We start from the raw sequence: 25,022 nt of genomic DNA, 5'->3' as shown, positions 1-25,022 counted from the left end.
CCCACTGTATTTATTACCTTTGTGATCGAGGGGAAATAAACCTTAAAAGACCACCCAATCGACAGCCTGGCCAGCCATCAGCTAGTGGCTGGGACCACACAGAGCTCCCTCTGCCCTCCCAGCGTGGTAAGGGTAGGAGATCAAGGATGCCAGCCTGCAGCCACTCCCCACGCTGGGGTCCATGCTCCCCAAAGTCAAGGAACCAGAGAGGCCTGGTGGCAGGCACCAGGAGGGCCTCTGCCACAGAGTGCACCCCATTCGATCCCTTTCACTCACACATTCACTCCCTCGACCCACACTAACAGAGTGCCCATTATGTGCTAGGTGCTGGAGGGGTGTCAGTGAACACAGCAGACCATATGACTTATATCCTAGTGGAGTAGACAGACACTAATCAAGTAAACAGACAAGATTATTTCAGGGAGTGACAGTGACCAAGAAGAAAACAGGTGTGGTGATACAGAGACTGTGACTTGAAGGCTGTCTGAGGAAGTGACACTGGAGTTACAGCTGAACAAGAGGGAAGGACCCCTGATGCATGGCACAGTTAAAGGTGATGCAGGCAAGAGGAACAGCAAATGAAAAGGTTCACCAGCCTAGCAAGTTCAAGAACAGAAAGAAAGCTGATGGGACCAGGACATAGTGAATGCAGGGACGGATGAGGTTGGCATGGTGAGCACAGTCCAGATCACAGAGGCTTTGTAAGCCACAGCAAGGAGTCTGGATTCAATCAACCTCAATTTCCTGCTCCCCTTACCTTTAGTGCAATGGGGATGGGGAAGAAGGAGATCCTTTTTGATTGCCATTGCCTCATCAAACAAACCAGAATGAAATGGCAGGATATTAGACCTAAACCCAACCCTGTCAATAATTACATTAAATGTATGTGAGGTAAATAGTCTAATTAAAAGGCAGAGACTGTCAGTATGGATAAAAAAGCAAGATTCAGTTCTGTGATGCCTATAAGAGATGGACTTGAAATATAAAGACACAAAGAGGCTAACAGGAAAGAGATGGAAAGCAGAAAGCATAAGTGAGCTGGCATGGCTATATTAATATCAGACTAAAGAGACTTCAAGACAATGAGCATTATCGGGGTGAAGAGCAGTATTTCATGATGATAAAAGACTCAATTCATCAGGAAGACATAATCATAAATGTGTATGTTCCAACAAAAGGACTTTAAAGTAAAACTGAAAGAATTCAAGGAAGAGATACACAGACCTACAACCATAGTTGGAGACTTCTACCAGTAACTGGTAGAACAAGGGGACCAAAAGTCGGTAAGGACACAGAAGACCTGAACAACACTATAAACCACCCTGATCTAAATGACATTTGTTGAACATTCTACCCAACAACAGAGGAGTCCAGGCAGACCTCATTTTATCACGCTTCACTTTATCATGCTTCGCAAATATTGTGTTTTTTACAAATTGATGGTTTGTGGCAATCCTGTGTCGAACAAGACTGTAGGCACCATTTTTCCAACAGTATTTGCTTACTTCATGTCTCTCGGTCACTTTTAGTAATTCTTACAATATTTCAAACCTTTTCATTATTATTATATTTGTTATGGTGACCTGTGATCAGTGATCTTTGATGTTACTATTGCAATTGTTTTGGCATTTTTTAGCAATAAATATTTTTTAATTAAGGTATGTACTTTTTTTTTAGACATAATGTTATTGCATACTTAATAGACTACAGTATAGTGTAAACATAACTTTTATATGCACTGGGAAACCAAAAATTTAGTGTGATTCCCTGAATTGGAATATTCACTTTATTACGGTGGTCTAGAACCAAACCCGCAATATCTCTGAGGTCTGCCTACACACATTCTTTTCCAGTGCACAGGGAATGGTCACTAAGGCAGACGTATGCTGGGTCGTAAACCAGCATTTCAAAGGGCTGGAAATCCACAGAGCATATCCTCTGAGCACAACAGAATTAAATTAAAAGTCACTAAATAATAAGTTATCTGAAAAAGCCCCAATATTTAGAAATCAATACCAACCAGCATGGCTGCCGCAATCCCTATCCCACCCTTAGGGTGACAACATATGACACAAATGTCTCCTAAAGGAGGGAGCCATCAGACACCTGCCCCATGGCCAGGTCTGAGCCTAAACCCCCACTAGGAGTGGGGAGGGGACCTAGGGGAGCAGATGCTCCGGGCTTATTCTCAACAACCCAATCAGCAAATCACTTCAAGACATACCAGGAGTCTGTGTTAGAGAGACCAGGTCCTGCCAGGGAGGGAAGTGGCATCCCACCGACATCCCACTTAAGCCATCTCGCTCAAAATGAACCCAATGACTCCACCAACCAATCAATGCACCTCACTTAGGGTCCATCCTGGACCAGGCCAGAGAAGGAAAAAAAAACACACAGTGGTCAAGAACATGAACTTTGGAATCAATCTGAGTTCAAATCCACCACCTACCGTGGTGGTAAGCAGAAGCCTGAGATGGGGGCACATGACAAGGACCTGAGGGCAGCCTCTAGGAGGTGAGAGTCATCACAAGCAAATAGCCTGCAGGAAAATGGGGACTTCAGTCCTACAGCCACAAGAAACTAAATTCGACCAAGAACCTAAGCAGAGGCCCCCAAGACTCAGACAAGACCACAGTCCTGGCCAATACCATGACTGCAGCCTCGTGAGACCTGGAGCAGGAAACCCAATTACATCATGCCCGGAATTCTGACCACAGAAACTACAAGGTGATTATCAACAGGGCTGCTTCAAACTACTAACTGTGGAGTAATTTGTTACACGGCAATAGATAACGGATACGTCCTCTCTTGTGATCCTGGGCAAGTGGCCTCACATTTCTGGGCCTCAGTTTCTTCATCTGCACAACTGTGAGACTACAAAGGAAGCAGGATGTGTAACAGCCTCACCCAGGAAGTAGGGAATGGTTTATTCCATGTCTACTCAAGTCTGTGGAGGGATTTCAGAGTCGGGGGATGGGGGGGCCTTAACGCATTTTTGAGAAGTTGACCATTTTTTTTCTATCCTTAAGTGGGTTCCTTAGGGAAGGAGATGGCTAATCTCTTCTAGCTCCAAATGCCAGTCATCCCAGAGATGCCCTTGTTCCCAGCTGCCTTCAGAGTACAGAGACCAGGAGTCCGGACCAAGGGGCCACTTGGTCAAAATGAATTCAGTTGCTTATTTCAAGCCCCAGGAATGATCTGAGGCACTTTTTTCAAGATGAGACCCTGTAACTGTCCTTGTACAAAAAATAGGGAAATACTAAGAATGTAAAACATAACAATAATTTTAATGAAAGAACGACCACCATTGACTGGAGCCTGGCCATGTCCCAGACACTGAGCAAAGTGTCCCAACCCATTTACAGATGAGGAAACTGAGGCCCAGAGAGGGGAAGCTCCTTGCCTAGGGCCACACAACCACTGAGGGGCAGAGACACAATTCAGACCCAGACAGTCTGGGCCAGACCCTGGGCCCCAAAAGTCCACACAAAAATATTTAGCAGTTATATAAATCAAGATAATCACATTATTTAAAAAAATATATAAACATGTATACAGAGGAGAGGCTTTTTTTTCCCTTCATTCAACAAATATTTCATGAGGACCTACTATGTGCTAGGCATTGTTCTTGGTGCTGGAGAGAGACAGTAAATTAAAAACCACCCAGAGAAAAGGAGACAGGAAGTGGTGAGTGGGGGTGGAGTACAATTTCGAATTAGAAGTGGGGGGGGGGGGGGGGCAGAAAAGACCTCATGGAGACCATGACGTTTGAGCAGAGGCCTGAAGGAGTGAGCCACAGGGATACTGGAGGAAGAGCATTCCAGAAAGAACAAGTGAGAAGACCTTGAGGCAGGAACATGCCAGGTGCATCTGAGAAAGGGCCAATGTGGCTGGAGGGAAGTGAGGGAGGGACTGAGAGCAACAGGAGATTCTGGAATTAGATGGCGGTGATGATTGCACAACTTGTGAATACACCCCAAACCACAGAATTGTACGCTTTAGGGGGTAAATTTTACCGTGTGTGAATCACATCTCAATTAAAGGAAAAAAACTGTATGAGAAAAAAAGATGACTAGGAGAGGGATGGGAGAAGTGACAGGGGCAGATCATGCAGGACCTTCCAGGCCACTCTAAGGACGTGGCTTTTACTCTGAGGGCGGTGGCAGCCACAGGAGGGCTTTGAGCGGCACAGCGGCATGACCTAACTTAAGTGCTAACTAGACTCCTCAGGCTGTGTATGGTGAACAGACCGTGGGAGGCAAGGGTGAGAGCAGAGGAGGCAATGGCCAGTTCCAGATGGTGTGTCCCTGGGCAAGTTACCCTGTGTGCCTCAGTTTTCCTCATCTGTGAAGTGGGTCTGAAAAAGACATTTCCCCCAAGGGCAGAGGTGAGAGCTGACACCAGGTAAAGTGCTGTTATGACGGCTGTGAGTGGAGGGTGGAGTCCAAGGTGCCACCTAACAGTTTTTAATCATACAAATCAGTTTCTTGAACAGAAAACAAGGGGTGCCCCCTCCCTCCCGGGAAGCAGGAAGCCATCTCACCCCCCAGGGGCTCCTCAGCCCACTAAGACTCAAACCCAAACCTCTCACCATGTATGTGAGGCCCATGCCACCAGGCTCCCGCTGCCCATGCCAACCTCACCTCCCCTCCAGTCACCCTGGCCTCTTGCTATTCCTCAAACAAGCCAAACATGGTCCTGCCTCAGGGCCTTGGCACATGCCATTCCCTCTACCTGGAACACACTTCTCTCGACTCTTTCCACAGCTGGTTCCTTCTCTGTCACAGGACTCAGCTCAGATGCCATCTCTTCAGAGAGGCCTCCCTTGACCACCCCATCTCAATAGATGCCACCGTCCCTGTCACCAACATATCCCCATTTTATTTCCTCCTTGGTGCACCTACTCTCAAATTGTGTGGACTTGAGCAAGTCACTCAACCTCTCTGGGCCTTAGTTTCCCCACCTGCAAAATAGGTATAATGACGGTCTCTACTTCAGAGGGTTATTGCAAGGGTTCAGAGAGATAATTCACATAGTACCTGGCACACAGCAGGGCCTCAGTGGACTAGTTTATCATTATTACACCTCTTGTCACTTTCCCAAGTGACCTCTTTTTGTACTGTCCGAAGATTCTATGAGGGCAAGAACCTTGTCCATCTTGTACTGGCCACATGCCGACACCTAGCCCAGTGTCTGGCACTTAGTAGGTGCTTAACGTCCGTTTATTGAGTGAACAAGTGAATTTGTGAATGAAAGCACTGACTGCCCACGCCCCACTCTGACCCTGGCCTCACCCCTCCTGGGAGTAGCCCCTTGCAGAAGCCACCCACCCTCTCCAGCGAGGGGAGGAAAGACCTCAGATCTCCGTGGCAACTGGCCACCTGCCTCTACCAACCTTCAGTGGCCCTAGTCCCGCCAGCCTGAAATAGCCTCACCTCCCCTGGCCCAGAAACAAGGGATCGGCTGTCAGCTCCACCCTGGGGAAGGAACCAGGCGGGTAAACACAGATTGTGTGTCTGACCACAAGACAAAAGAGGGGCGGGCAGGCAGATCCTCTTCTGGTCCTCCAGGAGCCGAGAAAATACAAATAAACCTAAAAGTCCACACTCGGCTGGGAGGCTGGAGGGCTTCCCTCCCTCCTCAGGGCTTCCTTCTGCGGCGAGTACTTCCGGGAGGCCGACCGTCCCTCAGCACTCAGCTGTGCCAGGTGCATGCATGACTACACTCAATCCTGGCAGCCACCCTAGGAGGGCTACGACCATCTTACAGATGGGGAAACCAGGGCTCGTAGCGGCAAAAGGACTTGTCCAAGGTCACAGGGCTGGGTTTCAAACCCAGGCCATTCGTCTGTAGAGTCTGTGCTCTTAACCATGAACCCAAGACACACTGCGGAGTGAAAAGAACAAACCGTACCATGCCATGTATGTAAACACATACACATTTACACATCCACATCAATGCTATACATGGCTATGTAGGCCTGTAAATGCCCTAAAATGGTCTGAAAGCAGAGCTGGTGGTCAAAGGAGGTTTTAGCCAGTGATTCCCAGCCCGGGGCTATTTTGTCCCCAGGGGACATGTGGCAATGTTTAGAGACATTTCTGATTGTCCCAACTGGGGGAAGGGGACGCTACTGGCATCTAGTGGGTAGAAGCCAAGGCTGCTATTAAACATCCTGCAATGACAGGACAACCCCACGACAAAGAATAATCCCGCCCAGTATGTCAATAGTGCCGAAGGTTGGAAGATGGAGGGATTCACCCCAGACCAGGTAGCAGGGCTGGAAATGCCCCCTGTAGAACCTGTTTGAGGATGTTGAATCCAGGCTAAAACACAAATCGCCAGAGAAGGCCCCCAAGCCCTCTCCCCCCAGAACTCTCGGGTTGGAACCCTGACCAGCTGCAGAGTCGCCACCCTTCACCAGGGCTCACCTCCCCCTTGGGGCCGCAACTTCTGCAGGGGGTCCCTCCAGGGGGGCTCTCAGACCCTCCACCCCCTGGCTTGCTCACAAGTTCTTTGTCTCCTAAATTCTGGGGCAAGAACCAGCTCTGACCTCACCTGGTGCCTGCGAAACAAAGCCAGTGGGACACCATACTCTGGTTGCCCACCTCTCACTAGGGTTCCAGCCAGAGAACCTGTGTCTATTGGAAAAAAGAAGAGAAATCACAGAAATCTGGGAGGTAAAGTTCTGCAGCAAGGCATGGCTTACTTCAAAGACTCAACTCTTGCAAAAGCTTTAAGAGAGGAGCAGCTATAAAGCAGAAAGGATGTGGGTTTCTTAATCTGAGGGTGTGGCCCCAAGCCCAACAGCTCTTCTGCTCGCTGGCCTGATAAAGGGGGATACTCTCTAAGAAAGAGATGCCCCTTGAAGCCTCCAGAAGCCAGGGACACCAACCCCATCCATCTCTTCTTAAAGTGACAGAGAAATGGTCACAAGAGCAAACACCAGAATAATAGTGAATGGGTGTCCGGGATGCTTATTTGAAGAGCACTCGCATTCCAATGCACGAGTTCCAGCATCCCTGAGTTATCTTTCTCATAAGGACAAGGACCACGTTTGCCCTGTTGACGGCTGCATCTTTGTGGCCTAAAACACTGCCCGGAATATGCAGCAGGTGCTCCCTATACACATACACACTGAGAAAAACAGTCTAATTTCTTTATGGCTTTACCTCTACGTAGCTCTGTTTGCAATACACAAAAGATGGGCCTCATCTAACTCTTGCTGATGCTTAGGTTTTATCAGCACAAAATTTTCACTTGCTTCCTGAAAATGTTCAGCCCAATACAAAGTGGCCTGGTCCTGGCCCTCTAGCATCCTGAAGCTCAGATAATTTGGACCTTTTGGCTTAATTCTCGCCCACCTGGGCAGCCCAGAGGCCTCACAAAGACAGTCATTTGGGTCATGAACACAGCACCATGTTGGGGCAGTTAAGGGTAGCGGTAAAGAATGGGGGCTATGCAGCCAGACTACTTGGGTTTGAATCCCAGCTGGGTCAGGCTGTGTGACCTTGGGAAACTGACTTGGCCTCTCTGTGCCTTTGTTCCATTTGTAAAATGGTAAGCACAATAATACCTGGAACTTTTGAGCTGATACACAGAGAATGCTTTATACGGGGCTTACAAACATCTAGCACTACGTAAGTGTTAGCAAAATTATTATTACTATTGCTGTGCATTCATCTAATAATCATGCTGAAAATACAATTCCTTCCATCGGCGATTTGTAAAAAATATATTCTCATACATATGCATAATTTTACGTGGAAAGGGCATTACAAACAGCCTTTCTTAGAACGTTTTTTCCTTTTTCATCTTTCTGCTTGCCTTTCTTCACAAGATATACATCTTTCCATCTTTTTCTCCAAACTCCTGTAATGTTATACATACAACGTACATCATATTATGGTTAGTGCTTTTTTTCCCAAGGCGGAACTTCTTAGCATCCTACTTTGCACAACACAAGCTTGTGAAAACCCCCCACATCACTGGTTAGGTCATTCTGTTTCAGTGACCGCGGAATTTAAAACGTAGCCCCCCCCCCCCCCGTCTCCACTCCCCAGCACTGCTCCCTAGTGTCAGACTAGGACTACAAAATCTTAAAAAAAAAAAAAAAAAAAGTAGTGACAACACAAAACCACAGTTTCTTGTTTTGGCAAGCAGAGCTCCAATGAAAAGAAAAGCTTTTGTCTCCTAACCCCAAAAAGCAGAACCACAGAAAATATTCTGGGAGCTTTCTGCCCACACCCCCTGATCCTCAGGGACCCTGGCCCAGCCAGCTCAGGCAGACCCTCTGGGTGCCTGAGAGTGACAGGTCTCTGTCCTCAGGCAAGGGGAGCCCTTCGGGGGAGGCTGCTGACCACTCACTCCCCATGCAGGAGTCTCTCAGCTCATCCGCCCAGGCTGGATGGCTCACCCATCAGGGGACCCACTGGCACCTACCCCTGACGACAGACCCCCCACCCCCCTTGCAGGCAGAGACCCCAAACCAATCCAACCAAGAGGCAAGTGGGTTCAAGGCTCACCCGGCCTCTCTTTAAGGGGGAAGACTTTGAGCCCCAAAGAGACAACCTCAACTGCCCCCCATTGCTGCACATCCTCCAAAAAGCCACCAGAGCATTCTGGGCACCTACTTGTGCCTGGCACAGTGCTAAGAGCGTTAACCTCAGGCTCATTGAGGATTCAACAACACCCCTATGATGCAGCAGGTGCTGTACTATGCCCATTGTACAGATGGGGAAACTGAGGCACAGAGTAGGCTGGTGACCTGCCCGGGGCCATCTACAGGCGGTGCAGAGTAAAGCCAGGATTTGAACACCAGCAGCCTGGCTCCAGAGCCCCACATTCAACCCTCACGCCATGAACAGACACGGAGTGCAAAGGAGGAACCCAGCAGCCTGACGTTTCCATTCTTCTAAGTTCTGCCCGCTGTGCGGAAGAGAGAACAGGAGTCACAGAGGGGAAGTAACCAGAGGAAGCAGAGGCAGAGGGTAAGGGTCACAGAGACCTGGGTTCGAATCCCAGTTTTGCCACCCTAATAAGGCAAGTGTCAAGCCCTTTATAAGCCAGATGTAGTCTGCGAAGTGGCTAGGGACATGAGTTCTGGGGTGGGCAGCTGTCTCCATGACCCAGGGCAGCTCACTTAAACTATCTATGCCTCAGTTTCCTCATCTGCCAATGCGGATAAGGACAGCACTTCCTTCGTAGGGGTGTTGGAAAGATCAAATGAATTGATAGAAGGGTAAACAATGAATCAGTGTCAGCTCCTACACAGTAATGACTGTCACTGTTATTATCATTATTAACACTGCCCAAGAGTATACACGGTGCGGGCTTCCCTGGTGGTGCGGTAGTTGAGAGTCTGCCTGCCAATGCAGGGGACACGGGTTCGAGCCCTGGTCTGGGAAGATCCCACATGCCGCGGAGCAACTAGGCCCGTGAGCCACAACTACTGAGCCTGAGCGTCTGGAGCTTGTGCTCCGCAACAAGAGAGGCCCGCACAACGCAATGAAGAGTGGCCCCCACTTGCCGCAACTAGAGAAAGCCCTTGCACAGAAACGAAGACCCAACACAGCCAAAAATAAATAAATAAATAAATAAATAATAAAAAAATAAATAAAGGAATTCCTTTGAAAAAAAGAAAAAAAAATCCTTTGTGCTCTACCTGTGCATCTCTCCTAACCCCTTACCCCTTGGTACCCACTCATCTTCAAAAAAAAAAAAAAAAATACACGGTGCACCCAACACAGCCAGGGCTTCTAGATGTTGAGATCCAAGGTTCAGCCAAAACCTGGGGCATTTTCTCCCACAATCTCTATGGGGTCCCCCAAGAGAAATCCAGCATCCATACAAGAGGGCTGTCCTTGCCTTTCCATGACTCTTCAATAAACACACAAAATACGGCACCAAAGTCATCAGTCCCCATCGGAGATAGGGGAGGAGGTGCAATCCAGTTCCTGAAGGAGGTGGGCAATGATGGGGAGATTCTAGAGGAACCAGAGAGCCCCAGGCCTGGAACCAAACAAAACCACTGGTTCCGGAGTGCAGATGGTCAAAAGGAAATTCACTCAGAGTTCCTGTCCTCCTTTCAGTGCTGACTCATATCTCACTTCCTCCAGGCAGCCCTCCCTGACTACTCCTGCTTGCTAGATGCTAGAATCCTATAATCTTAATCATCTGTAATATTTAATTATCATATAACAATTAATGATAATAACTAATATTTAGAAATGCCTTACTACCTGCTAGGCACTGTTCTAAGTGCTTTATATATATTTATATAACTCACTTATCCTCTTAAAAACCCTATAAGATCTATTATCATTCTCCACTTCACAGATGAGGAAAGTGAGGATCAGAAAGGTCAAGCCACTTGCCTAAGGTCACACAGCCCCAGGACCCGACCCCAAGCAGTCTGGCTCGAGCCCAGCCTCATACTTGGATTTCTGTAAACACCCATTTCACCACCCTTGACTAGAACCTGGCCCTCCTCTAGAGCAGGAACTTAGAACTGGCTTTTCTGCATTTCGCACAATGCTCAGTCTACCTCAAAGGCTTCATTTCTACTGGCAACAGGACCTTAAAACAAGGGACACAAGGAGGCCAGGGCAACCCTACGAGACCTGCCTCTGCCACATGGAATTAAAAGCAGGGAGGGATTACCCAGCATTCTTCCGAGCGGGAACAAGCCCTTAGTAAGTATAAAGGCTGGGAGGAGAGAGTGGGAAGACAGGAGAGAATCACAGCCTGCAAGCTGCCAGCCTCGCTGCCATGGAAAGCCTTGGTAATTAGCAGTTGGTGAAGCTCTAAGCCCTGGGTTTTCAAAACTGAAAGATCTGGGGTTGTTTAGGGACCGTTTCTGATGGAGCCAAACAAGAGAGGTCTCCTACAGCTCACAAACGAGGTACCGCTAGTCAGGTTACACAACCAGGTGTCCCCAAGGCACCAGCTTGGGGACACCCAAAAGGACAAGGCAGAAAGAAAGCCTGGATTCCCCTTCCCTCATTTGACAAGTGGGGAAACTGAGGCCAGGACATGTGCACGAGTGATCCAAGACGTCCAAGTCGGAACCAGCTCATCTCAAAACTGACAGGTCAATACAAAAAAAAAACCCACAAAACTGATGAGCTCAGCAAATTCAAAGTGTCAAGGAGATAATATGGAAGTAGAGAAATCTTTTTTTTCCTGTTTCTTTAATAATAAGGATGGTTGATTCCAATCAATTTCCATCATTCCAGCTTCCTCAGACTCTACACATGGACAATTTCAAACCACAGTTAACCCAAATGCCATCTCTATCTGTTCTGAAAGGCACCACACCATCCAGAGCAAGGATGTGGGAGGAAGACGTATATTTTCTTTCCTATTAATATAAAAATCGGCTTGTCTTTCCTCTTTCCCTTCCAGACTGAGAAGCAGGGAGTGGCTAGAAGGAGAAGTGAGGAGTTCCCTAGAATCTGACGTTGCTCAGAGATACCAGAGCTGTCTACATCTTTAATTCAGAAACTGCCAGCTTCAAACTGAGCAGATTCTTTTCTTTTCTTTTCTTTTCTTTTTTTTTTTTTTTAACTGTGAGAGAGGGAGAGATGGGAAAGAAAGGCCAACCCTGCCTCATTCTCACAGGCCTTTCTAGAAGGGTCCTTTAGCCAAATGGTTTTCAATGCCTCTGCACAACTCTCCTCCCCGCCCATCCACCCCTCAACACACACACCTCTTTTCACAGAGAGAAGGGCTCTGTCCTCCTTGAGTTAAAACTCGGACCTCACACAGCCTCAGCTGCACCCCCAAGCCACGGGGGACCCCAGAGGATGCCAGAGTCTCCCTCTTTCCCCCCGAGACTGGGAGCTGTAGAGCCTGGCTCTGGGGTTTCTGAAGGAAACACCATCCGCCCCCGCCCCCCCCCAACCAGCCCTTCCTGAACCAGGATTAAAAGACTTCCTAGAGCAGAGAAGGGAGTAAATGAGGTCCCAGCAGGAGGTTTGGAGATTAAAGACCTCAGAGTCTCCTAATTTCCAGCAAGGCTCACCCCACTCCCACCCCCTAGCCACTTTTCTCACTTCCTAGGAGAGTAGGGAAGTGGCCCCTTCCTCCCTCTCACAGAGAAAAAAAAAAAGAAGAAGAAGAAACAAAAAAAGAAATGCAGCCGAGAATAGGGGTTTGGAGCACTGGCTGGGACTGCCCTGGTTCAAAATCCGGTATCCCCAATTAACCAGTCGTTTGATTCTGGGCAAGTTACTCAACCTCTCTGGAGCTAAACTCTCCCATCTAATAAATGAGGGAAATATTCGTCCCTACTTCATGGGCCACTTGTGAAGGTTCAACCTTCTCATGACAAACGTAGGCTCCTGGCACATAATAAGCGCTCAGTTATTTTACAGAATCTGACGCTGTGGTTTTGCAACTTGGAGTTGGGGATGGGGAGGATGGGACTGAACCTCGGAGTCGTGAGTTCGAAACCCACTGTCCCCAAGCTCCAGCAAAAGCGTGTGCGTGGGAAAGAGGGGTCCTACCCCAGGGTTTTGTCGACTCTGTCCCTACTCCGGGCTTTGGGTTTTATCCTACTCTACTGGGCGCTTAGGGACTCTGGGCTCTAGGATTTCTAGGGTCCGTCCTAGATGAGTAGTCTGTGATGCACTAGGTGGCGAAGAAATCCCCGGGAAAAAAAACGCAGAAACCCAAGCTCCCGGCGCCTGGCTCCCAGAGACCCTGCCTCACGGATGTAACTAATTTTAAAACTATTTGAAAGGCGGAGAGGGGGAAAGAAAAAGACAAAAGGGCAGCGTGCCGTGGGGAGAAACGGAGTGAGGGAGACCCCGGGTCGGGGCCGGCCAGGGAGGCGACAGCCCAGCTCTGGAGGAGGCCGCCCTCCCCACGTCTGAGGCGATTCTCGCGCCGCCCGGGGGCCGTGGCCACAGGTTGTGGGGACCACCCCGCGCCGGAGGCCCCTGCGCTCCGCAGCGGGGCTGGCGGCCGGAGCGGAGGCTGTCCCCGCGCTCCCCGGTCTACACTCACCGACTGCAAGAAGCGCAAGGTGCCCACGTAGTCCCTCTCGGTGCCCAAGATCTCGTTGAGGACGCAGAGGCGGAGGCGCAGCTGGCGCTCCGACTCCCGGGCTGCCGCGCACTGGCCGGAGATGGGCGCAGCGGCGCCGGGTGCCCGGGGGTCCAGGTGGGCACCGTCCCCAGCCCCGTCGCCGCTGGGATCGCTGCCGCCGGGCACCTCCATCCTAGCGCGGCCGCGCGGCACCGGCTCCTTCCCCCGCGCGGAGGTCGCGCCGAGCGGCGACTCAGGCGTCCAGGCACCCCATCCCGGACGGGGCGCGCCGGCGGGCCGGGCTCAGCGGCGGGCCCGGCGCATGGCGCGGCGGGCGAGCAGGCGGGACTGGGGGCGGGCGGCCCGGGCCGAGGGCGGAGGCAGCGCGCGGAGGCTGGACGAGGGGCGGGAGGGGGCCGGCCCTCGGGGCTCCCAGACGGCCGGCCAGGCCGCCGCCTCCCCCCGCCGCCAAGGGAGCGTCTGCCAAGTGCCACGCCGCGCTCGGGCCGCAGAGGCGCTCCGCGCGCGCACTGGGCCCTTTGGAGACGCGCCGCGGCGCTGGGCTGCTACGTCGGAAGCTCGGCTCGGCCTGAGCTGGGCGCCGGGGGCTCTTGGGCGAGAATCTTCCGCGAGGGGCCCCGCGGAGCCCCGAGAGTCCGAAGCAGCGCGCCCGCCGCGGCCAACGCACCAACTCCGCGCCCGGACGCGTGGCGCCCCCCCGTCCGCCGCGGGCTACGCCACTCCCACCCCGACACACGCGACACCCACCGCACGCAGCACAAACACGCAGGTCCGGCCGCCGGCTGCCGCCGCTCGGGCTGAGTCAACACCCGGTTGGAAAAGCTGGCAGCGGAGCCGCTCAGGAGCAAGCCCTCCCCACCACGCGCGCCCCCGCCGGCCCCGGGAAGAAAGCGGTGACCCCAGCCCCTGCCTTTGGGACACCCAGGCCTTTGGGTGCCCTCGGGCGCTGCCACGACCTTGGGAAGGAAGACGCACGGCTCTCTCGTTCTCTCTCTTACCCCCTCTTTTCTCTTTCCCCTTCCTTTTTCTTTCCTTCCTTCTTCTCCTTTTTTCTTTCTTTATAACTTCTGTGCCCCCCATGAGATGAGCCTGCCCTTTCCAACCTTTCCCAGAGGAAATTATTATCTGCTCTCCAGTCACTAATCAAGTGGCAGCTGCTCTGCCCGTGCCTCCTTCCATACACCCCCAGCCCCCATAAGGTCTTTGGAAACCCGGCTTCTAGTCTAGGCTGCTCTGTGTGACCTTGATAATCAGCAAACTGCTAGACAAATGTCTTTACCTGCCGCACTAGACGGTGTGAAGGGAAGATCCCTCTGGGGCCTGTTCAGGTTAAAATCCCAGCTCCCACACTTGCTAGTTTCCTCGGGTGACCTTGCCCTGGTATCCTTACATCAAGAGCCTCAGTGTTATCATTACAGTGGGAATAATCATGGTACCTATAGGGGTTCTTGGAACAGTGCCCAGCACCTAGAAATTTCTCTATAAATGTTTATTATTAATTAATATTGCATGTATGAACAGCCCTCTTAGCCCAGCCCCACTCTCCATACCGTCTACACAGTTCCTAACCTGCCCCTGTTCAAGGGCCAGAGATTGTGTCTCTGCAGTGGATTGACCGATTCATGTAATATCCCCCTGTAGACTGTAATCATCCTTTAGGCTGTTCCGAACACCCAGGATTATTCACCCAATGGCCTCTGGGTAAATACTGCAAGTGCATAAGGACACAAGGAGAGAGTGGGGTGTCTTCTGCCCTCTCAGAGCTCTGTTTCTTTGTGATCTTGGACAAGATGACATTTGACCTGGGCCTTGGGTGACTGAAGTTCCCCTGCACAGGTAGTCAAGCGTGTGAGGTAGATGAACCTGCCAGGTTTGGGTAGTGGAATCAATTGTGTCCGAAAGGTGATTGGCTCCCGAGGTTCTCAGAAAGAGGGCTCTGGAGTAACTCTGCTCTGTGACCTTCAACTGGTCACAGCAGCTCTCTGACCCTCAGCTGCCTTGTCCTTAAATTAATCCTATCGACCACAAGGGGAGAGCATAGTGGGAGCACCCTGGCTGTGGAATGAAACTGGCTTGCATTTGTTTCCCAGTTCCAAATCTAACTGGCTGGGGTGACCTTGGTCAAAACACTTCACCTCTCTGAACCTGTTGCCTGTTCTGTAAAATGGGAATCTTTGTAAGAGAAAAATGTATGTAAAGCAGTGTTTCTCAACCTCAGAATATTGACATTTGGGGCCAGATAATTCTTAGTTGTGAGGGACCATCCGGTGCATTGTAGGACATTTAGAGGCATACTGTACCCACTAGATGCCAGGAGCACTCCCTCCCCAGATGTGACAACCAAAAGCGTCTCCAGACATTGCCAAACATCCCCAGAGGGACAGAATCACCCCCAGTTGAGAACCACTGATACAAAGTACCTGACACAGATAGCCAGCACATATTAGGCTTTCAACAAATGTTAGCCCCCTTCCCAGCCGTGACCAAGAAAGATTAGCTTCAGCTTCAGAGATATTCATTACACACACACACACACACAGATCCCATGCTTCACCCAAGAATTGACCCGCCCTGCCAAGAAGACCAGCCTAACGTTCCCGCGTTTCCGTGCGTGGAGCCCACCTCTGGCCCACCCCATCTCTTCTACATTCTTTTACTCCCTCAGATTCCTCTGGGATACTTCTCCCCCACCATCCCATCCCTAGTGAAAGGTAATACAACTTTTAATAAATTACTTAAGCTCTCGTTTTCATCACTTGTGAACTGAGGATCGTAACTGTACCAACGTCGTGAGGTTGTTGCAAAGATTCCTGAGTTAGTACATGGGAAGTGCTTAGAGCAGACAGTAAGCGCTCTGGAAGTGAAGGCGTTTATTTAGTCAACTTGTGGACTGAGTGCTGAATCCATTGGGATGCATTTGGCTGCAAGGAGGAGAAAAACGGGCTACTGATGGGTTAAACCATAGGACGTCATTTATTTAACAAGAGGTCCAGAGGAGGTTGGCTCCTCAGGCTGGTTGAGCACTTGGTGACATCATCAAGGATCAAGGCACCTGCCACCCTGCTATCCTCATCAGGGTGGCTTTTCTCCCGAAGTTTGGGGCCTCAGAGACACAAGATGGCTGCTGCACTGGCCACACCACCTGCTAACACAACTCCAAAGCAGGAAAGAAGAGGGTAAAGGGGGCGCTCCTCTGTGCCTCTCTCTTATCAGAGGGAGAAAACTTTCCCCAAAGCCCGCAGCAAGCAAACTCTCCCTTACACTTCACAGGCAGACTGGGTCACGTGGCCACCTTTAAATACCCCCTGACCAAGAGCAGGGTTGTCACCATCAACTTAGAATAGTCCTGCTCCATCTCCTGGGACATGGCTGCCTGAGCAACTTGGGCTTCTGTTGTTAAGAGAGAAGCGTCTGCCACAAGCACCTACTATGTGCCGGGCATGGGGTGAGGTTCTGGGACTGCAGAAGTGAACAAGACTAACACCATTCAGGCCCTCCTGGAGCTGACATCATTCCAGCAGGGGGAGCAGACAGTGATGAATTAAAGACAGCAAGTTCCTTCTGTCATTCATTCAATGAGTGTTTATTGAAGGCCTACTATGCGCCAGGCTGGGATACAGCGGTGACCACAGCAGGTAAGGTTCCTGCCCTCCTGGTGCTTTCAACCCAGAGCAGGAGGAGAAAAACAGTAACCAAATCAACAATCAATCAATAAACAAGCAAACAGGGACTTCCCTGGTGGCGCAGTGGTTAAGAATCCGCCTGCCAACGCAGGGGACACGGGTTCGAGCCCTGATCCGGGAAGATCCCACATGCCACAGAGCAACTAAGCCCGTGCACCACAACTACTGAGCCTGCGCTCTAGAGCCTGCGAGCCACAACTACTGAGCCCACGAGCCGCAACTACTGAAGCCTGCGCGCCTAGAGTCCATGCTCCGCAACAAGAGAAGCCACCGCAATGAGAAGCCTGCGCACCGCAACGAAGAGTAGCCCCGCTCGCTGCAACTAGAGAAAGCCTGCGCGCAGCAACAAGACCCAACGCAGCCAAAAATAAATAAATAAAATAAATAAATTTATTAAAAAATAAAATAAACAAGCAAATAAACGGATACTTTCAGCTTCTCCAGAGTTGTTTGGTGGCACCTCCAGGCCTCTGCCTCAGGTCACTGCCTACCCAGGTCTCATTACTCAGATAGAGACCTCAGCGCTGGTGTGATCAATGGGGACTCCCTTGGTCCAGGGCTGGCTGCCTCCCAGCTAATCCTGGCACAGAGCAACTCACTGAACCGAACATGACTAAGGAATCAAAAGCTCAGGGAGATTTCCTTTATCTATCCCTGTGTCAGCCTGACCTCTCCTCCCTTTTTCATCATCACTTCCATCCCTACCCTCCAGGATCTTCAGTGGGGAGCCCTTAGATCCCTGTCTATCTCCAGGGCAGGGCCTAAAATAGGCTATAGCTGGGAAACATTCACCAAAAGAACAGAGAGAAAGGAGGAGAAAAAAAAAGGCTCTCAGTTCAGCAAGAAAAAAAAAGCAATGGTAATGATAGGGAAATTCTCTTCTACAGGGACAATTTTAGAGTTTCTGTTACCACGTACTTTGCAAATAGCGGGAAATACCATTTCGTTTCTGTTGCATAAGTTTCACAGTTGTGAGGAAGAAGTTAATGCTGCTTGGAAACATTAGACAGATAGTTCCTTATTCTCTGATGAGACTCTCTCAGATTCTGCAGGCTCAGGATTTGAAGGCGCCCCCTTCCCAAGCTCTGCTTTTTAAAATGATAATAATAATTAAGATAAAGCAAGGGAAAACAAGGGGTTGTTTTTTCCATCCCAAGTTGAACAAGCCAGGTGAGTACTGAGTTATCGGACTGCCCAGGACAGCCAATCATTTCTCAAATGCAAATAAGTTCTCAGTAAGCCAGGCCAGCTGCCCAGATAATCTTTTCCCCATTCCAAGCACCAAGAGCAGCTTTCTGAGAAGAGGAGAGCGGCGTCTCCACCCTTGGTATTGGAGAGAACAGCTGGACAGCCGACGCAAGGATGGACATGCAGGCCGGGGTTCATTTCTTCAGACCAAAATACAATTCTCTTCCTGCTACTCTTGGTGGAGCCACCCCCAACTCCCCAAGTCAAAACTTCTCCAAAGAAAGCCTTGCTCTTAGAAGCAGATATCTCCAGAAGGCTCTGGTTCAAGGTCTGATTCGAACATAATAGATATCAGATTAAGCCAGGGCCCCAGAGCTTTGCCAAATCACATTCCCGCCAGAAAGCATTGGAAATATAGCCCGGAGGAAAGAGAGAAGAAATGCTTAGGACCCTTGGTTCCAGTCCTGGCTTGGCCACTGACATGGTACCTTCTTTTTTTCCAGCCTTTGGACATTATTGTAGCTCTAGAGACCAGCTGCCTGGGTTCAAATCCCAGCCCCACCATTTCCCATTGTGTTACTTTGTGCAAGTGACTTAATCTCTTCCGGCTTTGATGTATCTATCTGTAAAATGGGGCCAATAAGAGTTCCTACCTCACAGGGCAATTGTGCGGATTAAAACACTTAATAGCTCCAAAGTGCTTAGGATGCTGCCTGATATTCAATTGAGTGTTAGCTATTATAATTGGGTGAGGCCATGATGTTTGGAGGTGTGGCAGCCATCTTGACACCATGAGGGAGGACACTGCTGACCAGCTGAAGATGGCAAAAATGACAGATGGAAAGAACCTGGATCTTTGATGTCAGTGAGCTCCTAAATTAACCAACTGTAGAGCCATCCTACCTCTGCATTTCTTGTATTATAAGATAATAAAATCTCCTTATTGTTTAAGCCAGTTAAGTTTCCATTATTTGAAACAAAAAGCATTGTAATTGACATGCTTCCCTTCCGCTAGATTCCTCCCCACTAGGATGACCTGAATCTTCTGTTCATAGGATGACCAAACACCCCAGTTTGCATGGGACAGTCCCAGTTTGTACCTGTTGTCTCAGGATAGCTATTATTAATAACATCCCTGTTTGGATGATTATGGTCACCCAATCCTTTGAAATAAGCATTGCCCACTTCCTACTTCTCTCTTAAAATGCAGATGCCCCAGAGAGGACTGCTCTCCACCATATTGCTTTCCCAATGAAGCAAAGATCTAAGATTTGTAACATGAAGCCTAGATTGGGGGTAAAAGTTAAGAAAAAGGTTCAGAAAGAGATTGGTGCATAAAGGGTAAATTCTACAACTTAGTCAGCCTGGAAATTGACCTGGATGGTGTATCTTGAAATTCTGCAGCGAGGGATGCCAGATGGTTTTAACAGACATACTGGACACACATTTATATGTCTGGGTTATTTTTTTTTTCAGGTTGTTTCCTGGACTGAAAGCTCAAAAATAGGGCTGCCCAGTCCAATTTCAGACACCTGGCAATCCCAGTAGTAACTTTTACTGAAAACTTATGGTTTCCTCTTTAGCCAGCAGAAACACAAACAGCCACACCCTCTCCAATGCCATTTATACTGCAGCCTGCCTTCCAAATTTCCTGGGCAAATTCCATGCTTGGAGCCTTCGTTGAAAGAGAGAAAGTTCTAATACCAACTGTTACCATTTTTTGAGCACTCACTATGTACCAGGCACTATTAAGAAGTGACATCAAATTTTCACAACTGCCCTTTGTGGTAGTTATTACTGTCCCTTTTTTACAGATGAGAAAACTGAGGCTCAGAAAGGAGCCTGATCAAGGTGGCTATATTAGTTAGGATAAAGATAGACATTGTGACAAGACCCAAATAGTAATGAATTTTTTAAAACAGACGTTGTTTCTCTCTCATGTTATAGCCCAGGCATAAACAACCGAAGGCAGGTATGGAGGCCTCAAGGTTTCAGGGCCCAGGTTCTTTCCAACTTCCTTAACATGTGGAATCCACTGTGTGCTCCAAGATGGCTGCTCTGGCGCCACATTCCAACCAGCAGAAAGAGAAAGGGAGAAGAGAAGGGGAGGCCTGGTTCTTTAAACACCCCCAAGCCGGAAGTTTCACACATCACTCTCACCCGATTGGCCAGAGCTTTGTCACCCAGGTGTGTCTGACCCTAAATCCATGCCAAGCCACCTCTCTGGTGTTGCCAGAGGACTATGAGAATCTTGTTTCCCTCATCATAGAAGAATGCCAGGCACACCTAAATATTAATTGAACAAATGAATGAATGAATGAATGAATATCTCAGTACTCATGTTTGGACTCCAGGCTGGGAGAAAGCTCACTGTGAGTGCCTGGCACTGCTCTAGGCACTGAGAATAGCAAACAAAACATGTCGGAGTCCTCGCCCTCCTGGAGCTGACACTCTAGTGGCAAAAGAGACGGCCAGTTAAGACCCTAATACGTCTAACACAAAGTCTGCCAGATCGTGGTGAGGACTATGGAGAAAAACAAAGCGGGAAGAATGACAGGGAGTGCTGGGCAAGAGCATCTCCCAGGGGGAGGGGGGAGGGGGAGAGAAGTCCTCGCTAAGAAGGTGACATTTTAGCAAAGAACTGGAAGAAAGAGGTGAGGGAGCAGGCGCTGCATGTGTTCCAGGCAGAGGGAACAGCAAGTGCAAGGGCTTGGAGGCCGTGGGCCACAACTGCTGAGCCCTCATGCCACAACTACTGAAGCCTGCGCGCCTAGAGCCGGTGCTCCGCAACGGGAGAGGCCACCGCGGTGAGAGGCCCGTGCACCGCAGCGAAGAGTAGTCCCCGCTCACTGCAAGTAAAGAAAGCCCGCACGCAGCAACGAAGACCCAACGCAGCCAAAAAAAATTTAAAAAAAAAAAAAAAAAAGAGAGCTTACAAAAAAAAAAAAAAGCTAGAACCTATAGGTTTGCTGAAGTGCTGGGGGTAAGAGAGACAGAGTTCAACTTGACTCCGAGGTTTTTGGCCTGAGCAACTGAAAGGATGGGCTTGGAATTAACCAGGATGAGGGAGGTGGTGGGAGGGGCAGGTTTGGGGGAGAAGATGGAGAATTTGGTTTTGATCATGGGAGACTGCAAATTCCATAGCCTGGTGGAGATGTCGGGTGGGCAGTCAGAGACGCAATCCCAAGGTTCAGGAGGGAGGTCAGCCTGGAAATAAGAATGTAGGCATGGTCAGGACATAAGTAATAGTTAAAAGCCACAGGATTGGGGGAGATCACCCAGGGAGGGCATGTGGATGGAGAAGAGGACAAGGACAGAGGCCTGGCCCCCACCAGCATTCAGAGCTGGGGCAGCCAGAACAGATGTTACAGAGAGTCCATTTCCAATTTGTTGAGATTCCCTGGCTTTCCTAGGAAGACTGGACATAGTGATGGGGTCTCCCATGACCTCGAGAAATGGAGCAACAGTCAGGTTCCGTCTCAGCTCAGTCAATTCCTTCATGGTCCTGAGTCTAGTTTCCTCATCTGTTAAATGGGGACGTTAAGAATCCTGCTCCGCCAGCTCTCCAAGGGAATGTGAGGACACAATGAAATCTTACAGACCCCAAAATGCTTGAAAAAAAATGAAGAGCCCTATACAAATGAAAGGAATTTCTTTCCCTACCACCCAAATTTAGGTCCTCAGAAATGTGAAACTGAAGCAGAGAAAAAAACATACACAGCTTCAGAGAAAAGAAAAGTTGTGGCAGAGAAAGACTTCCTTATAGCTCCATGCAACAGCATGTGGATGAATTTTTAAAACTTAATATGCCATCTGCAGAGACATGGATGGACCTAGAGACTGTCATACAGAGTGAAATAACTCAGAAAGAGAAAAACAAATATCATAATATCGCGTATATGTGGAATCTAGAAAAATGGTACAGATAAACTTATTTGCAAAGCAGAAATAGAGACGCAGATGTAGAGAACAAACGTATTGGATACCGGGGGGTAAGGGGGGGTGAATCGGGAGATTGGGATTGATATATATACACTACTATGTATAAAATAGATAACTAATGAGAACCTTAAAAATATATATAATATGGAGCCAATGAAGCCAGATATAAAAAAGCACATTATGTATGATTCCATTTATACAGTGCTCAAAAGCAGAAAATATTAAACTACAGTACTTAGAGGTGCACACTTGGATGGCAAAGCTATAAAGAAAAGAGTGTAGCATTTACTGTACAAGTCAGGGCAGTGCTTTTCTCCCAGACTAGGGAGCAGGGGTCTGGGATTTGGATGAGCTGTACAGAGGCATTAAGGGCCTGGCTGTGTTGTGTTTCTTACCCTAGGTTGTGATTTCACAAAGGTTCACTTTATAATAATTTATTATGATTTACATGTGTGTCTTCTACACTTTTCTCTCTGTGTTCTCCATTTCTCAACCTAAAAAATGCATCAAAAGCCTTAAAATTAAGCGTACACATCTATATTCATACCCTTTGACCAAGTTATTCTCATTCAGGGAATCTGAACCACAGAAATAATCACACACTCACACAAACTTTAATTCACAAAGATGTTCACTGCAGTGTTACTTATAATAGCTCAGATTTGAAAGGACCTAAATTCCCACTAATAGGTAAATAGTTACATACATTATGGTATACCCACAATGTGGAAAATTATTTAGCCCTTTAAAAGTCTGCTATCAGAGTATATTTAATGGAATAGAAAAATGGTCATGATACATGGATAAATGGGGAGGAAAAGCGTGGAATAAATTACATATAGACTGTGATCCTAATATTGTCAATATATATTACATATTCATACAAAAAAAGACAAGAAGGAAATGTACAAAAATAACAAGAGTAGTTACATCTGGGCAGTGGAATTACGGGTATCTGTTTTCTTCTTTTTTTTTTTGGCCACTCCCCGCAGCATGCAAGATCTTAGCTCCCCAGCCAGGGGTCGAACCCGAGTCCCCTGCAGTGGAAGCATGGAGTCCCAACCACTGGACCACCAGGAAATTCCCTATTTTCTTCTTTACACTTATATTTCCCAAATTTTCTACAATGAATATATATTACTTTTATTCTTTAATACATTGTATTAAATACAATGAATACATTGTATTCATTTAATACATTTAATACATTATACATTTAATACATTTAAAAAGCTTCCTCGGCTTTTTTTTTTTAATTTGGACCTCAAATGCACACGATTAGTTAATAACACTCCTCAGGCCATGGCACACCATCAGTGACATCAGAATATGGCCTCTACTTTGTTTTATTTTCACTTATTTTTGCCTTCATCACCCATCTCTACTCCTCCTCCCCCCCCCTACCCAGGGACACCCACCAGGGTATATTTAAAATGTGTTCTTTCTACCCATCTGCCATATATTTGTTTGGATATATGTGTATCCAAATCGACATAGTAAAAAAATATATAAAGAGATAAAGTGTTGTTTTATGATTGTTTTTAAATTTTTTCATAAATGGTACAGTTATGCATTCATGCTGTGTTACTTTTTTCACGCAGCATCATGTTTTTTTGAGATCATTCCTTGTTGCTCTTTGTAAATATAACTCATTACTTCTGACTATTGCTTAGTATTCCATTATGTGCATGTATCACAGTGGTAGACTGCTGGCTGTTCCCCAAATGTGGTTTCCTCCTCTTCCAGGACACACTGAAGGACTACATTTCCCAATATCCTTTGCAGGTAGGTGGAGCTACATAACGGAGCTTTAGATGCCGGCAGATACCATGCATGGCTTCCAGTCCTGGCCCATGGAACCTCTCCCATGTCCTTTCCTCCATGCTCTTTTCCCTTCTAAACTGATTGGGATGATGACCCCAGAGTGACCTTGGAAACCATGTGTTGAAGGTGGCAGAGCCACCCTCAGTACGGGTCTGAATGTCTGCACCGAGGGGAGACAGACCACTGATCAGTAACGTTCACCTTAGAGCACCTTATGTGAGCAAATAATGAAATGTCCATGGGGTCTGAGACTTCACATACTTTATGGTCTATTTATTATAGTTAATATTAACCCTAACCGATAAAACTATATTCTACTTATTCATTTCCTACTATTGAAACTACTACAAACTCTTTGAAGCAATGCTATAACAAACATGCTCATATATATTTCCATTTGTAATTGTGAGCAAGTATATTTTAGGTTGTCAACCAGAAATGGAATTGCTGAGCCATAGGGTCTGTATGCATTTTGCTTACTCCTGACCAAAGCAATGGCAGAGGCGTCAATCTTTGGGGGACAGTGACTGCAGAAGTTTTGGTTTTCAGTCACCCGGAATCAGAATTGCTAGTTGGGGTGTCAGTGTCATCACTGGAGCCGTCCCACAGAGTGGTTTGGGCATCGTTCTTGGGGGCCTGGCTGCCAAGACTGACTTCCTGGGCACCCTTGAGATTCTGTGAGCTCCCTATAACCATTCATAAAATTCTACAGTGGGTTCTGTTGTTTAAAACTGCAAATCACTGACCCAACATCAGGAGCTGGCAAACTTGTTCTGTAAAGGGCCAGACAGTAAATATTTTAGGCTTTCACGGTCTTAAAGTCTGTGTCACAACTACTCAATTCTGCCATAGCGCTAACAGCAGCCAGAGACAATATGTAAATGAATGGGTGTGGCTGTGTTCCAATAAAACTTTATTTATACAAACAATAGCCTGCAGGCTGCAGTTTGCCAATCCTTGAGCTAGACAAAAAAGATCTCTCCTTTCTCTAAATCTCTATGTAGACATTTACGTCATGTTTCCTGGTCTTAGCTCTTTGGTAAGTTCCTTTCTTCAGTCCCTTTTGGACTAACACACTACCTTGCTTGCAAAGGACGGATGGAATGAATAAAGGAGGAAATGAATGAAAGAACGAACGGCATTGATTTAGAGGTGGTCCTAATGAACAACCCAGGCAAAGGCCAATCAGAACAGGAGCCAACTGGAAACCATCTATAGGACCAAACCGTTGCACCAGCGGCATCCAGTCCTGCTCCATTGAGCCCACCCTCGGCCCCTCAAACCCCACACCCACCCAACCAGGCTTCATCCCACATGTCTGGAAGGCACCAG

The 25,022-nt window shown here is 48.3% G+C and overlaps 1 protein-coding gene across 2 annotated transcripts in view; it reads right to left on the bottom strand.

Annotated features, from left to right (window-relative positions):
- Nucleotides 1–13,342, bottom strand: part of PREX1 (phosphatidylinositol-3,4,5-trisphosphate dependent Rac exchange factor 1) — a 192,877-nt gene extending 179,535 nt beyond the window's left edge. For both annotated transcript variants that reach the window (XM_036826534.1, XM_036826535.1), the window contains exon 1: nucleotides 13,012–13,342. In XM_036826534.1, the coding sequence (XP_036682429.1) occupies nucleotides 13,012–13,224 (213 nt within the window). In that variant the 5' untranslated portion in view covers nucleotides 13,225–13,342. The remainder of the gene's footprint in view (nucleotides 1–13,011) is intronic.
- Nucleotides 13,343–25,022: the final 11,680 nt, after the last annotated feature.

This window comes from Balaenoptera musculus, chromosome 15 (genome assembly GCF_009873245.2).
Source record: "Balaenoptera musculus isolate JJ_BM4_2016_0621 chromosome 15, mBalMus1.pri.v3, whole genome shotgun sequence".
Lineage (NCBI taxonomy): Eukaryota > Metazoa > Chordata > Mammalia > Artiodactyla > Balaenopteridae > Balaenoptera > Balaenoptera musculus.
This window is presented reverse-complemented; position numbering and strand designations above follow the sequence as displayed.